This window comes from Bombina bombina, chromosome 3 (genome assembly GCF_027579735.1).
Source record: "Bombina bombina isolate aBomBom1 chromosome 3, aBomBom1.pri, whole genome shotgun sequence".
NCBI classification, from domain to species: Eukaryota; Metazoa; Chordata; class Amphibia; order Anura; family Bombinatoridae; genus Bombina; species Bombina bombina.
The window spans coordinates 292,362,857-292,385,304 of NC_069501.1; the positions used below are offsets into that span (position 1 = coordinate 292,362,857).

The 22,448-nt window shown below is 39.0% G+C and overlaps 1 protein-coding gene across 2 annotated transcripts in view; it reads right to left on the reverse strand.

Annotated features, from left to right (window-relative positions):
- Positions 1–595: 595 nt before the first annotated feature.
- The window catches only part of ZFX (zinc finger protein X-linked), a 136,593-nt gene continuing 114,740 nt past the window's right edge, over positions 596–22,448 (reverse strand). For both annotated transcript variants that reach the window (XM_053706356.1, XM_053706355.1), the window contains one exon: positions 596–5,693. In XM_053706356.1, the coding sequence (XP_053562331.1) occupies positions 4,501–5,693 (1,193 nt within the window). In that variant the 3' untranslated portion in view covers positions 596–4,500. The remainder of the gene's footprint in view (positions 5,694–22,448) is intronic.

Here is a 22,448-nt window from a genome sequence, read left to right on the forward strand (position 1 = left end):
CAACAGTAATTGATGATGATCTGTGGACTCACCGTGTCAAGAAATAAATAAATTTATCAGGTAAGCATAAATTTTGTTTTCCCATAACATGTTATTCCAGCTGCAGATTCAAATGGGCTGAGCTTCCAGGGAGTGTATTCCTCCCTATTGTTCTAGTATGCATTAAAGTCACAATATTTTATATCTGTCTGTATTCACACAAGGCCAATATTTAGGGAAATTGAAAATTAACATTTAGTACCTCTCTCTTCTACCCCCAAGGGGAGTATGATTTATTCTGCTACTTTTTTATCTAGCTTTTCTATAGCCAATACTGCTGTACTGAAAATTTCAGCATAGGTGGCAGTTTAAACAGCTGAAAGCAGCTATTTGAAAGAAGTTAAAGAGGCGATTTGTAGACAATACACTCCAGCAGCTAAAATGGATAACCGGGAAAACATAAAAAGGAGAGAAAATGTTACATTACACCATCCCTTTAATGTGGTTTCAGGCTGAATACTGTATTTCCTGGTATCGTCTAACCAATAGTTCTGTGCATTTAGCACTCTTGACGTTTATCTTCATGACTAACAATGGATATCAATCACTCTAGACATAAACAGAAAAATATTCTGAGCTTTATTTTTGCACATTATCAATTACACAATTACAAGGTCATCTCACGTCCCTCTATTGATTCAGCTTTACTTTTTATACAAAATTGTACAGATAATAGGACAATACAATATTTTACAAAGCATATCTAATGAATAATTTACATTATGTAACTGGTATAAAAAAAAATTGTACCTCAAAAACATTCAACCAAAACATTCAAATTTTATATCACTTGCAAAGGGAAAAAAAAGTCTTATGAACACAATAACTAAAAGAAATACATGAACAAATACTACAATCTCTTTTTACAGATGCATATTTTACAGAATTCACTTTATCAAGTCCTTACTTAGGGTCAAGGATATAATATTGAGATTTAAAGAAAAAAAAGAAGTATTGTACATATGTATAGTCCCGTCCATGTGATAAAATATACAGTGTGCATTTTAAATATTTTATACGCTAGAACACTGAAACACCAGCATTTGCCTTGAGGTTATTTTATTTTCAATTTCAGCTAAAGGGAGTACATGCTGATCTGCAAAGGTTTACCACGTTTCAACTAATACACAATTCCAAGAATGAATCTGGAAACAAAAGCATTCTGTGTAGTGTTGAAAACATCTGTTGTCATGAGGCTAACAGCCATAAGCAGACTTTATAGTTATAGTTATGCTGAAGCAAACCTCTATATACAGAGACGGACAAAATAAATACAAAAAAAAAAATCAGAACCAACTAAAAATGGGCAAGTATTTATATTAGAAGGCTAAGAACCACTTCTAGGAACCCAGGACTTTTCCCCCCTGAATATATACTGTATATATTCTGTAAGAGTGTAAGTAGAAAGAACATTAAAATAATGAACAGCTCTATTTCAACAATAAATCAGTTGCAATTCTACTTGTAAAATGGTAAAAATTAATATCGTCATGTGTTTAAATAGGTTGAGCAATATGAAATTATTTTTGAATACACACACACAAAAAATTTTTTTTTTTACAATGTGGTAGTAGCATGCCCCAGTGGAACCTTCTAGCTGGATTAATGTGTGATAGTATACAGAATATAAAAAGAAGTGCCATTATAAATAATGTATAATATAGGTGCAGTTGTACAAAAAGGTGCTTGGCTGCAGTTTAAAACCAGTTAATGTATATGGACCATGGACATTTTTTCTTTCTTTCTTGCATTTAAGAAGTTATAAATATAAACAGATAGCAGATATTCCTGTGGAAGCATGTCAAAGTCCATCAAAACAGATGCAGTTGGCCTTTTTAAGCCAAACATCAACTGATACTCAAGTATGTTGTGCACAAACATGCACTGCATGTTCATTTCAATATTATTTTAAACAGTTTTAACTTAAACTTTGTATTTATCTAAATGTATTGTGTCTAAATAGTGCTAGATTGATAGTTTATATGCACAATATAATTTTTTGTCTCTAAAGTTCCCAAAATACTGGCAGAAGGATAAAGCATTTGCACTGGTAACACATTTCACCTTACACAAACAAGGACGTGTGCCACTATACGGCCGGTTCCCGTATTTGCAAAGCTATGTTTCCTGTTAATTAATTGGGTATGCAACTTGGCTACAGAGTTAGTGAACAGCATATTCAGCTATACTGTACATTTTCAAAGATGTAGTCAGCAAAGTACAATCTACAAAGCAGTAGAAAAAGTGCCAATTTTTTAACTTGTTAAAACTCACATTAAAAATTAATTTAAAATTTCATTGACAGTCTTTGGAACTGCCAAAGCAGCATTTCATGTGTCAGACAGTATTTCAAAGACTGGTAGTATATGCAGAATTGCCAATATATCACAATGACAGAGTTTAGTAATATTGTTCCTCAGTAAGGGAGGAATGAAAGAAGCACAATCCAGTGCTTAAAAGTAATCTAGTTTTAGCCATACTGTGAAAAATGAACAGAATGCGATCAACAAACATTAACCTTTCATTATAGTAACTCTATAATGCACATATCAGGTATTATTAAAAAACAAAAAAACTTTATTTGTATTATTCACCAATCTTATGTAATGCATAGGAAAATGTACACTGACCTCCTTAAAATTAGGGCTAGCAAAAAATGTAATTAGTAAAAATCACAATTACCAATATATGCACATGCTCCAATCTCATTCAAATGCAGTGTCTTGTTGATTTGGGGCAAAATTCAATTTACCTGGTATTTTTCTATATAATGGCAACATCACCTCTGTTATTAATATGTATTCATGGCCATTTTGGAATGTGAGTAGTAGGATTTGTAATAGTCAAGATAGCATACAAAAAAAAAAAGAAAAAAAAAAAAAGAAAAAAAAAGTGATGCAGCCAATTTACAATGTTTGAACAGTCAAATCGATTATTTCATCTTTACTAGCCCTAAATTATTAGTAGGTAGTTTTAATATGCAAGCTCAGAGACTTGTCATTATCATATTTTTTATGTAATTACTAAAGGAATATTAAATCAAATATTTTTCTTTCATGATTCAGATAAAGCATGCAATTTTAAACAACTTTCTAATTTACTAATTAGCAAATTATCTGTTTTCTCTTGGTATCTTTTGTTGAAAAGCTCAGGAGCGTGAACGTTTCTGGAGCAATATGTGGTCGGTTTTTAACGAATATTATCCTGAGCACTAGATGGCAGCACTATTTCCTGCCATGTAATGCTCCAGACACCTACCTAGGTAGCTTTCAACAAAGAATACCATTGAAACAAAGCAAAATTTCACATTTGGAAACCTTTTTCAAATTATATGCCAAGTCTGAATAACAAAATACTTTTTTTGGATTTCATATCCCTTTAAATTATACTTCTATATTAAGAAAGGTGAACGGAAAAAGAATATGTTCATATAAACACACCAAATTCAAACTGTCAAACATTACACAATCAAATTTGGATTTTTTTTTTGTAATATTGCCAAAACTATTCTTTACTTATAGATATAATAAAACAGTTACTTTTTTATATTGAATAGCATTTTGCAAATTGATTTATATATTTGTAAAATAAAAATAAAAATATATACCTCTCTCCAAACAGTTAAAATACTATAGCTGGCAATTAACTGTTTGTCGCATACGAATGGATATAATTAAAGCTTCTTTAAAATGTTGTATGCTGCCTGTAAACAGATGAATGAGGCACACATTCATTATAATAAAATACAAATCTCAAATGTATATAGTGTAAATTCATTAAGCTTTCTTTATGAAAGCATGTTAAAATGATACCATAAAAACCTAATTGGCACCATAAAGTTTATATCCATATGCACTACATATTTCTGTATCAGAAATTAAAATGCTATTTATTTATAAGAGTAGCAAGCATTTTAATACTGTTAAGAATGATAGGCTGCATCTTTCAGTATTCAAAAAAATGGCAAAATGTTAACGTTTCTAAAGACACATTTTTCAATCAGCAGAAAAGGTACAATACCCTTTTTATACACGGATATAATTACGTTTTTAAGCTCTGTATATTTAATTTAAACCACCTTCCTGCTAGGGAATGCAACTCTTTAAAGACTGAAACTTATGTAGTTTGATTAATTCAGCAGCAGGAAGCTCAGGTTACAACTTTGAAGAAAAAAAAAATGAATAAAAAGGACTTAAACTTGATAAAAATTAGCAGCTTTCTTCAATATTAACTATTTTTTGACTGGATAAAAATGCTTAGAAAAAAAAAAAAGAAGAGTAACCTACAAAGGTCTATAAACAGAAAGCGTCACTGCAGTATAAAAATGTTAGTTATTTGAGAAGCATGTAAACTGCAGAATATTTATTTAAAAAAAAAAAAAAAAAAAATCTGCCACAACAAAACTTTACAGTATCCTTTACAAGAACGGGAATATTTTGAAAATGTCCACTATAAATAAGGTCACACCAAGCTAGCCTCTTTGTGGTGTTTCATAGTGTGCTGGTTCTTTTCTGACGGCCGCCGAAAACCTTTCTTGCAGTAGTCACAGCGGTGCGGATAGTCTTTGGTGTGGATAGAAATAACATGGCGTTTAAAGCCAGAAGCGTCTGTGGTATTGTACTCACAGTATTCACACTGGTACACTTTCTTACCACTATGCGTCTTCATGTGCTTTTTTAGTTCTATCTGCTGCCTAAAACCTTTTCGGCAGCGTTTACACCTAAACGGTAACTCCTTTGTGTGGACTGACAGTATGTGCCGACTTAGTACAAATGGGTCTGCTATCTGGAACTCGCAGTGCCTACACTGGTGCATCTTTTTCCCCCTATGTGCTGCCTCATGCTTCTTCAGTTCTGAGGGCCGATGAAAGCCCTTCTCACACACCTCACACTTATGGGGATAGTCCTTGGTGTGCACAGAGATAATGTGTCGTTTCAGGTCACTGGAGTTGGAACTTTTATGATCACAGTGCAAGCACTGATGACTCTTACTCTCCTGATGCATAATAGTGTGTGCTTGAAGGTCTTTTGAGTCAGCAAACGTCTGCAGGCAGATATCACACTTGAACGGCATCTCCTTGCTGTGCTTGGTCTTGATATGAGTCTTCAAATTAGAAGAGTCAGCTGACCTATAGTCACAGTACTGGCAAAGGTAGGGCTTCTCCCCAGTATGAGTACGCATGTGCTTTTTCAGCTCAGATGGGTGACGGAAACCTTTCCCACATTCTACACAGATGTGTGGAAAGCTCTTGCTATGCACAGCCATAAGATGCCGATTGAGCAATCCCTGCTCTGCTGTTTCATAGTCACAGAATTTGCATCGATGCATTTTGTTGCCAGCCTTCTCTTTGTGTGTCAGCTTATGGGCAAACAAAGCATTAGCGTGCAAGAACACCTTACCACACTCATCACACTCCAAATCCTTTTCTACCTTCACAACTGCAGCTGTCAACTTGTGACTTTCCAGATGGTTGTGCAGACTGACTTTCTTATTTGTTGTGTAATCACAGTCTGTGCAGCGATACTTCTTGCGGGCCAGGTGCTCAGGGTGGTTCTTCATGTGTCGTTTCAGAAACCCTCGGGACTTGAACTTTTTCCCACAGATCATACATGGGTAAACAGTAAGTGGATGTCCATCTGGGCCAATGATTATGGCTAGTGAGGGAAGAAAAAAATAAAACAAATAAACAACATTAACAGTAGCATAACATATTTAGTTAACTGCAGCAGTTATTCTTTAGATTAGTGATTTGCAAACTTTTGTTTGCAGTGGCACACTTTCTTACATTAAAAAATCCTTTGGCACACCACCATCCCAAAATTTTACAAAATCACACATTGTAGCCTAATACAGGATATATATATATATATATATATATATATATATATATATATATATACACACACACACACACAAACACTGTACTGTGCTGTCATGCCATGCCTCCTACAAACTATACATGACATATCAGGGGTGTGGAAATTTAAAAAAAAAAACTACTTGTCCAAGGGACTAAAGCGGGAGCCCAATCTACTTGTCCCTCGAGACAATCTACTTGTCCTGATTCGCATAATAATTTTAACCAAAACTGTATATACATAAGGTTTTTATTTATAACAACTTAGGAGACAGACCTAACAATACTTTAATGCAATCAACAAATGCAAGTAGGTAAGAAGTTAGCGAGATTAAACCGAAAACAGATTTCCAAATTAGAATTTTGCTTTGTTCTCTTGATATGTTTATTTGAAAAATGAAGACTGTAAGCATAGGAACCAGCTCATTTTTGGTTAAGAACCTGGGTAGCACTTTCTGAATGGTGTCTAAATGTAGCCACCAATCAGCAACTGCTACCCAGGTGCTGAAGCAAAAATGGGCCGGCTCCTAGGCTTACCAAGAGAACAAAGAAAATGTATAAAAGGAGTAAATTATAAGGTGGCTTAAGATTGCCTGGTTGCTCCTATTGCTGTTTTTGCCTTAAGCAATTCATTTTCTGCTCAGGGTGCATGCCACATAACATGTATGCAAGTCTGATATAGAGAGGAGCACTCACTGGGTCTTAAACAAATAATTCAATTTATTATGATATGAATAATTTGTCTAAGACCCAGTGAGTGCGCCGCTCTATATTGTGTGTCTGTATATATATATATATATATATATATATATATATATATATATATATATATATATATATATATATATATATATATATATGCACAAACACATACATACGCAGATACACATGTATATTAATGAAATTCAGAAATCTGATAGAGATTGATGTGTGCAAGATAAGGAGGCCCATTATTATTATTATTTTAATATGTGCATATTCTGCTATATTCTATTAATTTGTGACTCCCTGTCCAGGATCTTTTTTTTTTTAAATATACATCTCTCTAGATTTATTATTTAAGTAAAAGCTAAATGGGAAATACATTCTAAAAGGTAATTTTACATTTTGAAAGATTATGCTTTTTGAGAGAGAATATATATATATATGTTTAACAGAGATAGATATTAAAAGATTGTAGGTGTGTGTGTGTGTATATATATATATATATATATATATATATATATAAATAAAAATACAGAGATACACACACCTACAATCTTTTAATATATAAAATCAAGCGTTCAATCTCCATGCAGTCAGTCTCAGAGAAATTAGATTTGGATGGAGGAAAGGACCCTGAAGTAGAAGGTCCTGTCTCAGAGGCAGAGTCCATGGTGGCAATGATGACATGCCCACTAGATCTGCATACCAGGTCCTGCGTGGCCACGCAGGCGCTATTAGAATCACCGATGCTCTCTCCTGCTTGATCTTGGCAATCAGACGAGGGAGCAGAGGAAACGGTGGAAACACATAAGCCAGGTTGAAAGACCAGGGCCATGCTAGAGCGTCTATCAGCGTCGCCCTGGGGTCCCTGGACCTGGATCCGTAACAAGGAAGCTTGGCGTTCTGTCGAGACACCATGAGATCCAGTTCTGGTTTGCCCCAGCGATGAATCACTTGTGCAAACACCTCCGGATGGAGTTCCCACTCCCCCGGATGAAAAGTCTGTTGACTTAGAAAATCCGCCTCCCAGTTCTCTACACCTGGGATATGAATAGCTGCTAGATGACAAGAGTGTATCTCTGCCCAATGAATTATCTTTGAGACTTCTAACATCGCTTGGGAACTTCTTGTACCCCCTTGACGGTTGATGTAAGCCACAGTCGTGATGTTGTCCGACTGAAATCTGATGTACCTCAGAGTTGCCAACTGAGGCCAAGCCTGAAGAGCATTGAATATCGCTCTTAGCTCCAGAATATTTATTGGAAGGAGAGACTCCTCCTGAGTCCACGATCCCTGAGCCTTCAGGGAGTTTCAGACTGCACCCCAACCTAGAAGGCTGGCATCTGTTGTTACAATTGTCTAATCTGGCCTGCGAAAGGTCATACCTTTGGACAGATGGACCCGAGATAGCCACCAGAGAAGAGAATCCCTGGTCACTTGGTCCAGATTCAGTTGAGGAGACAAATCTGTGTAATCCCCGTTCCACTGACTGAGCATGCATAGTTGCAGCGGTCTGAGATGTAAGCGTGCAAACGGCACTATGTCCATTGCCGCTACCATTAAGCCGATTACTTCCATACACTGAGCCACCGAAGGGCGCGGAATGGAATGAAAAACCCGGCAGGAATTTAGAAGCTTTGATAACCTGGACTCAGTCAGGTAAATTTTCATTTCTACAGAATCTATCAGAGTCCCTAGAAAGGAAACTCTTGTGAGTGGGGATAGAGAACTCTTTTCCTCGTTCACTTTCCACCCATGCGACCTCAGAAATGCCAGTACTATGTCTGTATGAGACCTGGCAATTTGGAAGTTTGACGCCTGTATCAGGATGTCGTCTAAATAAGGGGCTACTGCTATGCCCCGCGGCCTTAGAACCGCCAGAAGGGACCCTAGAACCTTTGTGAAGATTCTTGGGGCTGTAGCTAATCCAAAGGAAAGAGCTACAAACTGGTAATGCCTGTCTAGAAAGGCAAACCTGAGAAACCGATGATGATCTTTGTGTATCGGAATGTGAAGGTAAGCATCCTTTAGATCCACTGTAGTCATATATTGACCCTCCTGGATCATAGGTAGGATGGTACGAATAGTTTCCATCTTGAATGATGGAACTCTGAGGAATTTGTTTAAGATCTTTAGATCCAGAATTGGTCTGAATGTTCCCTCTTTCTTGGGAACCACAAACAGATTTGAGTAAAAACCCTGTCCCTGTTCCTCTTTTGGAACTGGATGGATCACTCCCATAACTTGAGGTCTCTTACACAGTGTAAGAGTGCCTCTCTCTTTATCTGGTTTGCAGATAATTGTGAAAGGTGAAATCTCCCTATGGGGAGAGAAGCTTTGAAGTCCAGAAGATACCCCTGAAATATAATTTCCAACGCCCAGGGATCCTGAACAACTCTTGCCCACGCCTGGCAAAGAGTAAAAGTCTGCCCCCCACTAGATCCGTTACCGGATAGGGAGCCGTTCCTTCATGCTGTCTTAAAGGCAGCAGCAGGTTTTTTAGCCTGCTTACCTTTGTTCCAGGTCTGGTTTGGCCTCCAGACCGCTTTGGACTGAGCAACAGTTCCCTCTTGTCTTGCATTAGAGGAGGTTGATGCTGCACTTGCCTTGAAGTTTCGAAAGGCACGAAAATTAGACTTTTTAGGTATTGGAAAAACATCAGTACACACCGGCACTGCAAAGTATTTATCCAGTCTACACAATTTCTCTGGCACTGCAATTGTGTCACAGTCATTCAGAGCAGCTAAAACCTCTTTAAGTAATACGTGGAGGTGTTCAAGCTTAAATTTAAATGTAGAAATATCAGAATCAGGGATTCTCCCTGAATCAGAACCATCACCCACAGACTGAAGTTCTCCTTCTTCAGCTTCAGCATATTGTGAGGCAGTATCAGACATGGTTCTTAAAGCGTCAGTATGCTCTGCATTACGTCTAGCCCCAGAGCTATCTCGCTTACCTCTAAGTTCAGGTAGTCTGGCTAATACCGCTGACAGTGTATTATCCATGACTGCCACCATGTCTTGTAAAGTAAACGCTATGGGTGCCCATGATGTACTTGGCGCCATTTCAGCGTGAGTCCCTTGAGCGGAAGTCAAAGAATCTGACACGTGGGGAGAGTTAGTCGGCATAACTTCCCCCTCGCTAGATTCCTCTGGTGATACATTTTTTAAAGACATAATATGATCTTTATTGCTTAGAGTGAAGTCAGTACAATTGGTACACATTCTAAGAGGGGGTTCCACCATGACCTTTAAACATAATGAACAAGGAGTTTCCTCTATGTCAGACATGTTTATACAGACTAGCAATGAGACTAGCAAGCTTGGAAAACACTTTAATTCAAGTTAACAAGCAATTTAATAAAAAAAAACAAAAAAAAAAACAAAAAAAAAAACGGTACTGTGCCTTTAAGGGAAACTAATTTTGTCAAAATTTGAAAAACAGTGAAAAAAGGCAATTACACAAACGAAATTTTTACAGTGTATGTAATAGGCTAACAGAGCATTGCACCCACTTGCAAATGGATGATTAACCCCTTAGTTCAAAAAACGGATACAAAAAACGACAGACGTTTTTTAACAGTCCCAGCAAAGTGCCACAGCTTTACTGTGGCTCCTACCTTCCCCAATAAACGATTTAAGGCTCTTTAGAGATGTCCTGTAGCATTCAAGGGACTCCTGAGGAAAACTGGATGTCTCAGTCTGTAATTTTAACTGCGCAAAAAAGTGCTAAAATAGGCCCCTCCCACTCATATTACAACAGTGGAAAGCCTCAGGAAACTGTTTCTAGGCAAAAATACAGCCAGCCATGTGGAAAAAATTAGGCCTCAATAAGTTTTATCACCAAGCATATAGAAAAAACGATTAAACATGCCAGCAAACGTTTTATATAGCATATCTATAAGGGTATTATCCCTGAGAGTAAGCATGATACCAGTCGTTATTAAATCACTGTATTCAGGTTTAACTTACATTTATCAGGAATCAGCAGCATTTTCTAGCATTTCCAATCCTAGAAAAAATCATAACTGCACATACCTGATAGCAGAATAAACTGCACGCCATTCTCCCTCTGAAGTTACCTCACTCCTCAGACATGTGTGAGAACAGCAATGGATCTTGGTTACAACCTGCTAAGATCATAGAAAACTCAGGCAAATTCTTCTTCTATTTCTGCCTGAGAAAAAATAGCACAACTCCGGTACTATTTAAAATAACAAACTTTTGATTGAAGTTAATAAACTAACTATTTTTCACCACTCTCCTCTTACTACCTCCATGCGCGTTGAGAGTTGCAAGAGAATGACTGCATATGGTAGTGAGGGGAGGAGCTATATAACAGCTTTGCTGTGGGTCCTCTTGCAACTTCCTGTTGGGAGTGAGAATACCCCATAAGTAATGGATGATCCGTGGACTGGATACACCTTACTAGAGAAATGGAGAATTACTGGAAAGCTGATGAAATTGCTAAAAAAGAAAATCACTTTCCAAGATAAAAGTTTGATATCCATGGAATTAGAACTTAATTCTAATTCTAGGGTGGAGCTAGGTCTCCCATCTGACCTAATTCTTATTGGAGCCTGGAAAAAAGCCTGAACGTCAGGAAGTTTAGCTAACCTTCTATGAAAGAGAACACATTAAGTAGAAATGTGACCCTAGCAAGCAGACAAACGTTTGTCAAGTCCATCTAGTAAAACTGAAGAATTCTAGGAATCCTAAAGGAATACCAAGAAAATCATCTGGAAAAACACCATAGAAAGACCCCTTCCAAATTTTGTGATAATTTTTTGGGGAAACAGGTTTTCTGGCTTTAATCAGAGTGGCTATAACTGAATCATAGAACCCTCTAATTTTTAGAACTAGGCGTTACATGATTGAGCCAAGAGGCCAACGCTGCAATAGTAGTCTTCTAAGCTTTACGAGTCCCAGAGTAATGAACAAACAAGCTGAAAGATTGTCTGAACTCTGTAGTAGCTTCAAGCTGTTAAATTTAAGAGATTTGAGATCCTGATAACAAAGAGGCCCTTGAAACAATAGATATTGACTTAAAGGAAGAGACATAGAGGAGAAGGGAACAGCTACACCAGATCCACATAAAATGTTCTTGCAGGGTCAGACTCAAGCAATCAAGATTACCGATGCGGACTCCTGTTTGATTTGAGCAATTTCCTTTGAAAATAGAACAAATAAGCGAAACAGGTACGGTAGATTAAAATTCCATGGACACACCAATGGATCTATCATTTGAGCCTTTAGATCGCCTGATCTAGCACAATACATTGGAAGTTTGTGATGTAAATGAGAGGCCATTTGATCACTAAATGATGGAAGATGACCTGATGGATAGGCTACTCTTCTGGATGGACCGACCAACTGCTGATTAAATCTGATTCCCATTCTTCACTCCTGGAATGTGAACTGCTGATAGGGAGCATAGATTCCTTCCTACCAAGAGAGAATCTGGACATTTCCTGCATAGCCAGTGGTCTGTGCTACCCCCTTGATGATTTATATAGGGCACCGTCTAAATTGTCAGACTGGAAACAAACCATTCCTCTTTTAAGAGGGGCCAGGACTGAGGAGTCCAAAGAATCGTAGGGGGTTCCAGAATGTTTATTGGGAACCTCGCCTCCAAAGAAGTCCAAACTTCTTGCGCTCAAGATTCCAGACCATGTTCCAGTCTGAAAGACTGACAGTCATCACAAGCCCATAATAGTGAAGAAAGGTTGCCCCAAGGGTCACGAAAGACCTAGTTATCCACCAAGAGAGAGAGACTGTGACAGACAAATCCAGAGCAATCTGCTGATCCAATTGCAGATAATTCTTTGACCACTGCTTGAACATAGATAGTTGAAGGGGTCGCAAGTGGAGAAGGACAAAAGGAAAGTGCATCCTAAGCCACAACCATAAAACCAACTACATCCATGCATTGAGCTACTAATAAAAATGAAGCACAATGCAGAGACAGATAAGTCTTCAGAAGTTTTATGCTGGGTGATTCCAACGGGAATAGACGGAATAGGACTGAATCCATAATGTACACCCTTTTAGTTGTAGATAAAGAGCTCTTTGGAACATTGTTTTTCGACTGTTCTCCCAGAGAAAAGATAGTAGCCTTCGAGTATGAGCAATAGACTTTGAGACAGGGAAGGACTGTACTAAGACATCGATCCAGATAAGGGGCAATTGAGATCCCCTGAGCTCCGATCACCAATAACAGTGCTCCTAGTACCCTTGTAAAGATGCGAGGAGCTGTAGAAGTACCAGATAGAAGTGTGACAAACTGATAGTGTTTATCTAGAAATGCAAACCTTAGGAATTGATGGTGATCCTTGTGGATAGAGATGTGAAAGTATGCATGCTTGAGGTCTAAAGTAGAGATAAAGTGACCCTTTTGCATTTGGGGTAACGTAGTACAAATTGTTGTCACTTGAAGAAGGGAATCCTGAAAGACTTTTTTATTGTTTTCAAATCTAAAATTGGACTGAAAATCCCAATCTTCCTTGGGACAATAAACAGATTGTAGTAAAACCCTAGATCCTCTTGAGACACATGTACTGGGATAATTACTCTCATGACCTCTAAATCATGTACACATTGCATGAGGCAACCGCATTTGCAGGATTTTTGGTGACATAAGACAAATGGAATCATCATCGTGTACCCCCTACCAGAACAGAGTCTGATTTGGGACCAAACCCTCATGCAGATGTAGTGTTATAATTTAATTTCTTGATAGATCATTCCGAGCCCAAAAAGATCCAGGTTTCTAGGCAGGCTTTGAGTACTCTGTATTTGAGAGGAGGAGGATTACTGGTCTTTTGAGGAGCAATAGGAATGAAACCGGATTCCCAGCATATACTTACCCTTTGACTTGTTATCTTAATTAAGAAAATATCATCACTTCCAGTAATAGTCAAGATTAGACAGTCCAAATCAGCAGACAAATACCTTAGCTATAAGGCTTCTTTTATCATGAATGCCAGTAACATATTTTTGACATCAACAACTGATGCTGCACAAAAGAAAACATGTACTTATATTATGAAAATACATACAGTTGTGCATAACATATTACATCACGTCAGAATTGCACAAGAATCAAAATTATAATCTGACTAAATAGTGCAAATAAAAATGCACATTTGTGCACATATAAAGATACGACTATCACATGACAATAAAGAAATAATGTCTATACCTCATCCACATAGGTACACTATATAAAATGAACACACTGGGTAAAGAATATAAAAGTGAATATGTTGGAATGATGTTTGTGTACAATAATAGACCTGTAACAAATGCTGAAAACCATAAGAATACTCATATCAAATCTATATGGAAGACATATTCATTAAGCCATAAAGACTTACTATATATACTTACTATACTATATATAATAGTATAATAGTGAAATATATATTATATATATATATAGTGAAATATATATATATAATAGTGAAAACACTATAGCTTATGTAGTAGTTTGATGTGACTATATACTGCAGATACTAAACACATACACACAGATATACATACACCACATAGATAAGTGTAATAATGTACTGCTGTTCAACATATTTTGAATAAGCGAAAATACAAATCACACTATAAAACAATTATCTAGTGTGCAGGTTAAAAGACAAATCTGACTGTACAGATAAATCTAACTGTACTAGAGCGCTGTGGAATCTGTTGGCGCTCTACAAATAACCAATAATAATACTATTCGAATAATACAGTATAAGTAAATACAAACAGAAATAGAAGCAGTCTGCCAGTAAAGAACAACAGCTTTGAACAAGGGAAATGGCAACCCCAGACTATTGTTTCAGCCTCCTTTGGGCCCAGTCGGTGAGGTGCAGCCATATCCCTCTAAGCACATTGAGCAAGAGAGAGTCCACATCTGGTTTCCCCCATTACCCTTAGGGAGACTTTCCCCAGGGTCATAATACAAACAAAAAGAGAAGAAGTCTGCCAGGAACAAGCAACAGCTTAGTGGCTTATAAGTAAATGCCCATAAGTAGATAAAAAGTGTACAAACATTTAGAATTGTACTATATGTATGATACAGATTGTGTAAATGCTTATGAGCATAGCTGCCATTTCCGGATCGCGCTCCTATCAAACTCGCCCTTTAAGCGTATATTGACGCTATAGACTAAATCACGTAGAGATTCAATTTGGACAAGAGCACGCTAAGATGTTACCTTATATAACGGTCAAGAGAAAGAGAATGCTTCTTTAGTGCTCATAGATTGTCAAATACCTCCTTAAAGTATTGTCAGGATTAATATTTGTATTCCTGGAAGGAGCATATTAAAGTGACAGTCAACCATAGAATTGTTATTGTTTTAAAAGATAGATAATCCCTTTATTACTCATTCCCCAGTTTTGCATAACCAATACAGTTATATTAATATACTTTTTACCTCTGTGATTACCTTGTATCTAGGAACCTTCTTCCAGCCCCCTGATCACATGACTGTGACTGTTTATTATCTATTGTCTTAAATTTAGCATTGTATTGTGATAGATCTTAAATAACTTTCTGTGCCTGAACACAGTGTTATCTATATAGCCCACGTGTACTTTCTGACTCTTTGTGTTGAAAAGAGATTTAAAAAGCATGTAATAAGAGGCAGCCCTCAAAGGCTTAGAAATTAGCATATGAGCCTACCTATGTTTAGTTTAAACTAAGAATACCAAGAGATAAAAGCAAACTTGATGATAAAAGTTATTGGAAAGTCAATTAAAATTAAAAGTTCTATCTGAATAATGAAAGTTTAATTTATACTTGACTGTCCCTTTAAGTAAGGTTTGATTTTAGTAACTGTTTTATAAGGATAGGCAGTTTTGAACTACTTAGTCCCTGGAAACAAAGCTGAAAGACTCTTAAAGCAGTGCTGCAAGTACACAAGGTAGCATTGTGAATAAGTGAGCAATATCAAGATATAAAAACAGAATTTATGTTTACCTGATAAATTACTTTCTCCAACGGTGTGTCCGGTCCACGGCGTCATCCTTACTTGTGGGATATTCTCTTCCCCAACAGGAAATGGCAAAGAGCCCAGCAAAGCTGGTCACATGATCCCTCCTAGGCTCCGCCTACCCCAGTCATTCGACCGACGTTAAGGAGGAATATTTGCATAGGAGAAACCATATGATACCGTGGTGACTGTAGTTAAAGAAAATAAATTATCAGACCTGATTAAAAAACCAGGGCGGGCCGTGGACCGGACACACCTTTGTATAAAGTAATTTATCAGGTAAACATAAATTCTGTTTTCTCCAACATAGGTGTGTCCGGTCCACGGCGTCATCCTTACTTGTGGGAACCAATACCAAAGCTTTAGGACACAGATGATGGGAGGGAGCAAATCAGGTCACCTAGATGGAAGGCACCACGGCTTGCAAAACCTTTCTCCCAAAAATAGCCTCAGAAGAAGCAAAAGTATCAAACTTGTAAAATTTGGTAAAAGTGTGCAGTGAAGACCAAGTCGCTGCCCTACATATCTGATCAACAGAAGCCTCGTTCTTGAAGGCCCATGTGGAAGCCACAGCCCTAGTGGAATGAGCTGTGATTCTTTCGGGAGGCTGCCGTCCGGCAGTCTCGTAAGCCAATCTGATGATGCTTTTAATCCAAAAAGAGAGAGAGGTGGAAGTTGCTTTTTGACCTCTCCTTTTACCGGAATAAACAACAAACAAGGAAGATGTTTGTCTAAAATCCTTTGTAGCATCTAAATAGAATTTTAGAGCGCGAACAACATCCAAATTGTGCAACAAACGTTCCTTCTTCGAAACTGGTTTCGGACACAGAGAAGGTACGATAATCTCCTGGTTAATGTTTTTGTTAGAAACAACTTTTGGAAGAAAACCAGGTTTAGTACGTAAAACCACCTTATCTGCATGGAACACCAGATAAGGAGGAGAACACTGCAGAGCAGATAATTCTGAAACTCTTCTAGCAGAAGAAATTGCAACCAAAAACAAAACTTTCCAAGATAATAACTTAATATCAACGGAATGTAAGGGTTCAAACGGAACCCCCTGAAGAACTGAAAGAACTAAGTTGAGACTCCAAGGAGGAGTCAAAGGTTTGTAAACAGGCTTGATTCTAACCAGAGCCTGAACAAAGGCTTGAACATCTGGCACAGCTGCCAGCTTTTTGCGAAGTAACACAGACAAGGCAGAAATCTGTCCCTTCAGGGAACTTGCAGATAATCCTTTTTCCAATCCTTCTTGAAGGAAGGATAGAATCTTAGGAATCTTAACCTTGTCCCAAGGGAATCCTTTAGATTCACACCAACAGATATATTTTTTCCAAATTTTGTGGTAAATCTTTCTAGTTACAGGCTTTCTGGCCTGAACAAGAGTATCGATAACAGAATCTGAGAACCCTCGCTTCGATAAGATCAAGCGTTCAATCTCCAAGCAGTCAGCTGGAGTGAGACCAGATTCGGATGTTCGAACGGACCTTGAACAAGAAGGTCTCGTCTCAAAGGTAGCTTCCATGGTGGAGCCGATGACATATTCACCAGATCTGCATACCAAGTCCTGCGTGGCCACGCAGGAGCTATCAAGATCACCGACGCCCTTTCCTGATTGATCCTGGCTACCAGCCTGGGGATGAGAGGAAACGGCGGGAATACATAAGCTAGTTTGAAGGTCCAAGGTGCTACTAGTGCATCCACTAGAGCCGCCTTGGGATCCCTGGATCTGGACCCGTAGCAAGGAACTTTGAAGTTCTGACGAGAGGCCATCAGATCCATGTCTGGAATGCCCCACAGTTGAGTGACTTGGGCAAAGATTTCCGGATGGAGTTCCCACTCCCCCGGATGCAATGTCTGACGACTCAGAAAATCCGCTTCCCAATTTTCCACTCCTGGGATGTGGATAGCAGACAGGTGGCAGGAGTGAGACTCCGCCCATAGAATGATTTTGGTCACTTCTTCCATCGCCAGGGAACTCCTTGTTCCCCCCTGATGGTTGATGTACGCAACAGTTGTCATGTTGTCTGATTGAAACCGTATGAACTTGGCCCTCGCTAGCTGAGGCCAAGCCTTGAGAGCATTGAATATCGCTCTCAGTTCCAGAATATTTATCGGTAGAAGAGATTCTTCCCGAGACCAAAGACCCTGAGCTTTCAGGGATCCCCAGACCGCGCCCCAGCCCATCAGACTGGCGTCGGTCGTGACAATGACCCACTCTGGTCTGCGGAAGGTCATCCCTTGTGACAGGTTGTCCAGGGACAGCCACCAACGGAGTGAGTCTCTGGTCCTCTGATTTACTTGTATCCTCGGAGACAAGTTTGTATAGTCCCCATTCCACTGACTGAGCATGCACAGTTGTAATGGTCTTAGATGAATGCGCGCAAAAGGAACTATGTCCATTGCCGCTACCATCAAACCTATCACTTCCATGCACTGCGCTATGGAAGGAAGAGGAACGGAATGAAGTATCCGACAAGAGTCTAGAAGTTTTGTTTTTCTGGCCTCTGTCAGAAAAATCCTCATTTCTAAGGAGTCTATTATTGTTCCCAAGAAGGGAACCCTTGTTGACGGAGATAGAGAACTCTTTTCCACGTTCACTTTCCATCCGTGAGATCTGAGAAAGGCCAGGACGATGTCCGTGTGAGCCTTTGCTTGAGGAAGGGACGACGCTTGAATCAGAATGTCGTCCAAGTAAGGTACTACAGCAATGCCCCTTGGTCTTAGCACAGCTAGAAGGGACCCTAGTACCTTTGTGAAAATCCTTGGAGCAGTGGCTAATCCGAAAGGAAGCGCCACGAACTGGTAATGCTTGTCCAGGAATGCGAACCTTAGGAACCGATGATGTTCCTTGTGGATAGGAATATGTAGATACGCATCCTTTAAATCCACCGTGGTCATGAATTGACCTTCCTGGATGGAAGGAAGAATTGTTCGAATGGTTTCCATTTTGAACGATGGAACCTTGAGAAACTTGTTTAAGATCTTGAGATCTAAGATTGGTCTGAACGTTCCCTCTTTTTTGGGAACTATGAACAGATTGGAGTAGAACCCCATCCCTTGTTCTCCTAATGGAACAGGATGAATCACTCCCATTTTTAACAGGTCTTCTACACAACGTAAGAATGCCTGTCTTTTTATGTGGTCTGAAGACAACTGAGACCTGTGGAACCTCCCCCTTGGGGGAAGCCCCTTGAATTCCAGAAGATAACCTTGGGAGACTATTTCTAGCGCCCAAGGATCCAGAACATCTCTTGCCCAAGCCTGAGCGAAGAGAGAGAGTCTGCCCCCCACCAGATCCAGTCCCGGATCGGGGGCCAACATTTCATGCTGTCTTGGTAGCAGTGGCAGGTTTCTTGGCCTGCTTTCCCTTGTTCCAGCCTTGCATTGGTCTCCAAGCTGGCTTGGCTTGAGAAGTATTACCCTCTTGCTTAGAGGACGTAGCACTTTGGGCTGGTCCGTTTCTACGAAAGGGACGAAAATTAGGTTTATTTTTGGCCTTGAAAGGCCGATCCTGAGGAAGGGCGCGGCCCTTACCCCCAGTGATATCAGAGATAATCTCTTTCAAGTCAGGGCCAAACAGCGTTTTCCCCTTGAAAGGAATGTTAAGTAGCTTGTTCTTGGAAGACGCATCAGCTGACCAAGATTTCAACCAAAGCGCTCTGCGCGCCACAATAGCAAACCCAGAATTCTTAGCCGCTAACCTAGCCAATTGCAAAGTGGCGTCTAGGGTGAAAGAATTAGCCAATTTGAGAGCATTGATTCTGTCCATAATCTCCTCATAAGGAGGAGAATCACTATCGACCGCCTTTACCAGCTCATCGAACCAGAAACACGCGGCTGTAGCGACAGGGACAATGCATGAAATTGGTTGTAGAAGGTAACCCTGCTGAACAAACATCTTTTTAAGTAAACCTTCTAATTTTGTATCCATAGGATCTTTGAAAGCACAACTATCTTCTATGGGTATAGTGGTGCGTTTGTTTAAAGTGGAAACCGCTCCCTCGACCTTGGGGACTGTCTGCCATAAGTCCTTTCTGGGGTCGACCATAGGAAACAATTTTTTAAATATGGGGGGAGGGACGAAAGGAATACCGGGCCTTTCCCATTCTTTATTTACAATGTCCGCCACCCGCTTGGGTATAGGAAAAGCTTCTGGGAGCCCCGGGACCTCTAGGAACTTGTCCATTTTACATAGTTTCTCTGGGATGACCAACTTGTCACAATCATCCAGAGTGGATAATACCTCCTTAAGCAGAATGCGGAGATGTTCCAACTTAAATTTAAACGTAATCACATCAGGTTCAGCTTGTTGAGAAATGTTCCCTGAATCAGTAATTTCTCCCTCAGACAAAACCTCCCTGGCCCCATCAGACTGGTTTAGGGGCCCTTCAGAACCATTATTATCAGCGTCGTCATGCTCTTCAGTATCTAAAACAGAGCAGTCGCGCTTACGCTGATAAGTGTGCATTTTGGCTAAAATGTTTTTGACAGAATTATCCATTACAGCCGTTAATTGTTGCATAGTAAGGAGTATTGGCGCGCTAGATGTACTAGGGGCCTCCTGAGTGGGCAAGACTCGTGTAGACGAAGGAGGGAATGATGCAGTACCATGCTTACTCCCCTCACTTGAGGAATCATCTTGGGCATCATTGTCATTGTCACATAAATCACATTTATTTAAATGAGAAGGAACTCTGGCTTCCCCACATTCAGAACACAGTCTATCTGGTAGTTCAGACATGATAAACAGGCATAAACTTGATAACAAAGTACAAAAAACGTTTTAAAATAAAACCGTTACTGTCACTTTAAATTTTAAACTGAACACACTTTATTACTGCAATTGCGAAAAAATATGAAGGAATTGTTCAAAATTCACCAAAATTTCACCACAGTGTCTTAAAGCCTTAAAAGCATTGCACACCAAATTTGGAAGCTTTAACCCTTAAAATAACTGAACCGGAGCCGTTTTTAACTTTAACCCCTTTACAGTCCCTGGTATCTGCTTTGCTGAGACCCAACCAAGCCCAAAGGGGAATACGATACCAAATGACGCCTTCAGAAAGTCTTTTCTATGTATCAGAGCTCCTCACACATGCGACTGCATGTCATGCCTCTCAAAAACAAGTGCGCAACACCGGCGCGAAAATGAGGCTCTGCCTATGATTTGGGAAAGCCCCTAAGAATAAGGTGTCTAAAACAGTGCCTGCCGATATAATCTTATCAAAATACCCAGATTAAATGATTCCTCAAGGCTAAATATGTGTTAATAATGAATCGATTTAGCCCAGAAAAAGTCTACAGTCTTAATAAGCCCTTGTGAAGCCCTTATTTACTATCTTAATAAACATGGCTTACCGGATCCCATAGGGAAAATGACAGCTTCCAGCATTACATCGTCTTGTTAGAATGTGTCATACCTCAAGCAGCAAGAGACTGCTCACTGTTCCCCCAACTGATGTTAATTCCTCTCAACAGTCCTGTGTGGAACAGCCATGGATTTTAGTAACGGTTGCTAAAATCATTTTCCTCATACAAACAGAAATCTTCATCTCTTTTCTGTTTCTGAGTAAATAGTACATACCAGCACTATTTTAAAATAACAAACTCTTGATTGAATAATAAAAACTACAGTTAAACACTAAAAAACTCTAAGCCCTCTCCGTGGAGATGTTGCCTGTACAACGGCAAAGAGAATGACTGGGGTAGGCGGAGCCTAGGAGGGATCATGTGACCAGCTTTGCTGGGCTCTTTGCCATTTCCTGTTGGGGAAGAGAATATCCCACAAGTAAGGATGACGCCGTGGACCGGACACACCTATGTTGGAGAAACATAATTTATGTAAGAACTTACCTGATAAATTCATTTCTTTCATATTAGCAAGAGTCCATGAGCTAGTGACGTATGGGATATACATTCCTACCAGGAGGGGCAAAGTTTCCCAAACCTCAAAATGCCTATAAATACACCCCTCACCACACCCACAATTCAGTTTAACGAATAGCCAAGAAGTGGGGTGATAAAAAAGTGCGAAAGCATATAAAATAAGGAATTGGAATAATTGTGCTTTATACAAAATCATAACCACCACAAAAAAAGGGCGGGCCTCATGGACTCTTGCTAATATGAAAGAAATGAATTTATCAGGTAAGTTCTTACATAAATTATGTTTTCTTTCATGTAATTAGCAAGAGTCCATGAGCTAGTGACGTATGGGATAATGATTACCCAAGATGTGGATCTTTCCACACAAGAGTCACTAGAGAGGGAGGGATAAAATAAAGACAGCCAATTCCTGCTGAAAATAATCCACACCCAAAATAAAGTTTAATGAAAAACATAAGCAGAAGATTCAAACTGAAACCGCTGCCTGAAGTACTTTTCTACCAAAAACTGCTTCAGAAGAAGAAAATACATCAAAATGGTAGAATTTAGTAAAAGTATGCAAAGAGGACCAAGTTGCTGCTTTGCAAATCTGATCAACCGAAGCTTCATTCCTAAACGCCCAGGAAGTAGAAACTGACCTAGTAGAATGAGCTGTAATCCTCTGAGGCGGAGTTTTACCCGACTCAACATAGGCAAGATGAATTAAAGATTTCAACCAAGATGCCAAAGAAATGGCAGAAGCTTTCTGGCCTTTTCTAGAACCGGAAAAGATAAAAAATAGACTAGAAGTCTTTCGGAAAGATTTAGTAGCTTCAACATAATATTTCAAAGCTCTAACAACATCCAAAGAATGCAACGATTTATCCTTAGAATTCTTAGGATTAGGACATAATGAAGGAACCACAATTTCTCTACTAATGTTGTTGGAATTCACAACTTTAGGTAAAAATTCAAAAGAAGTTCGCA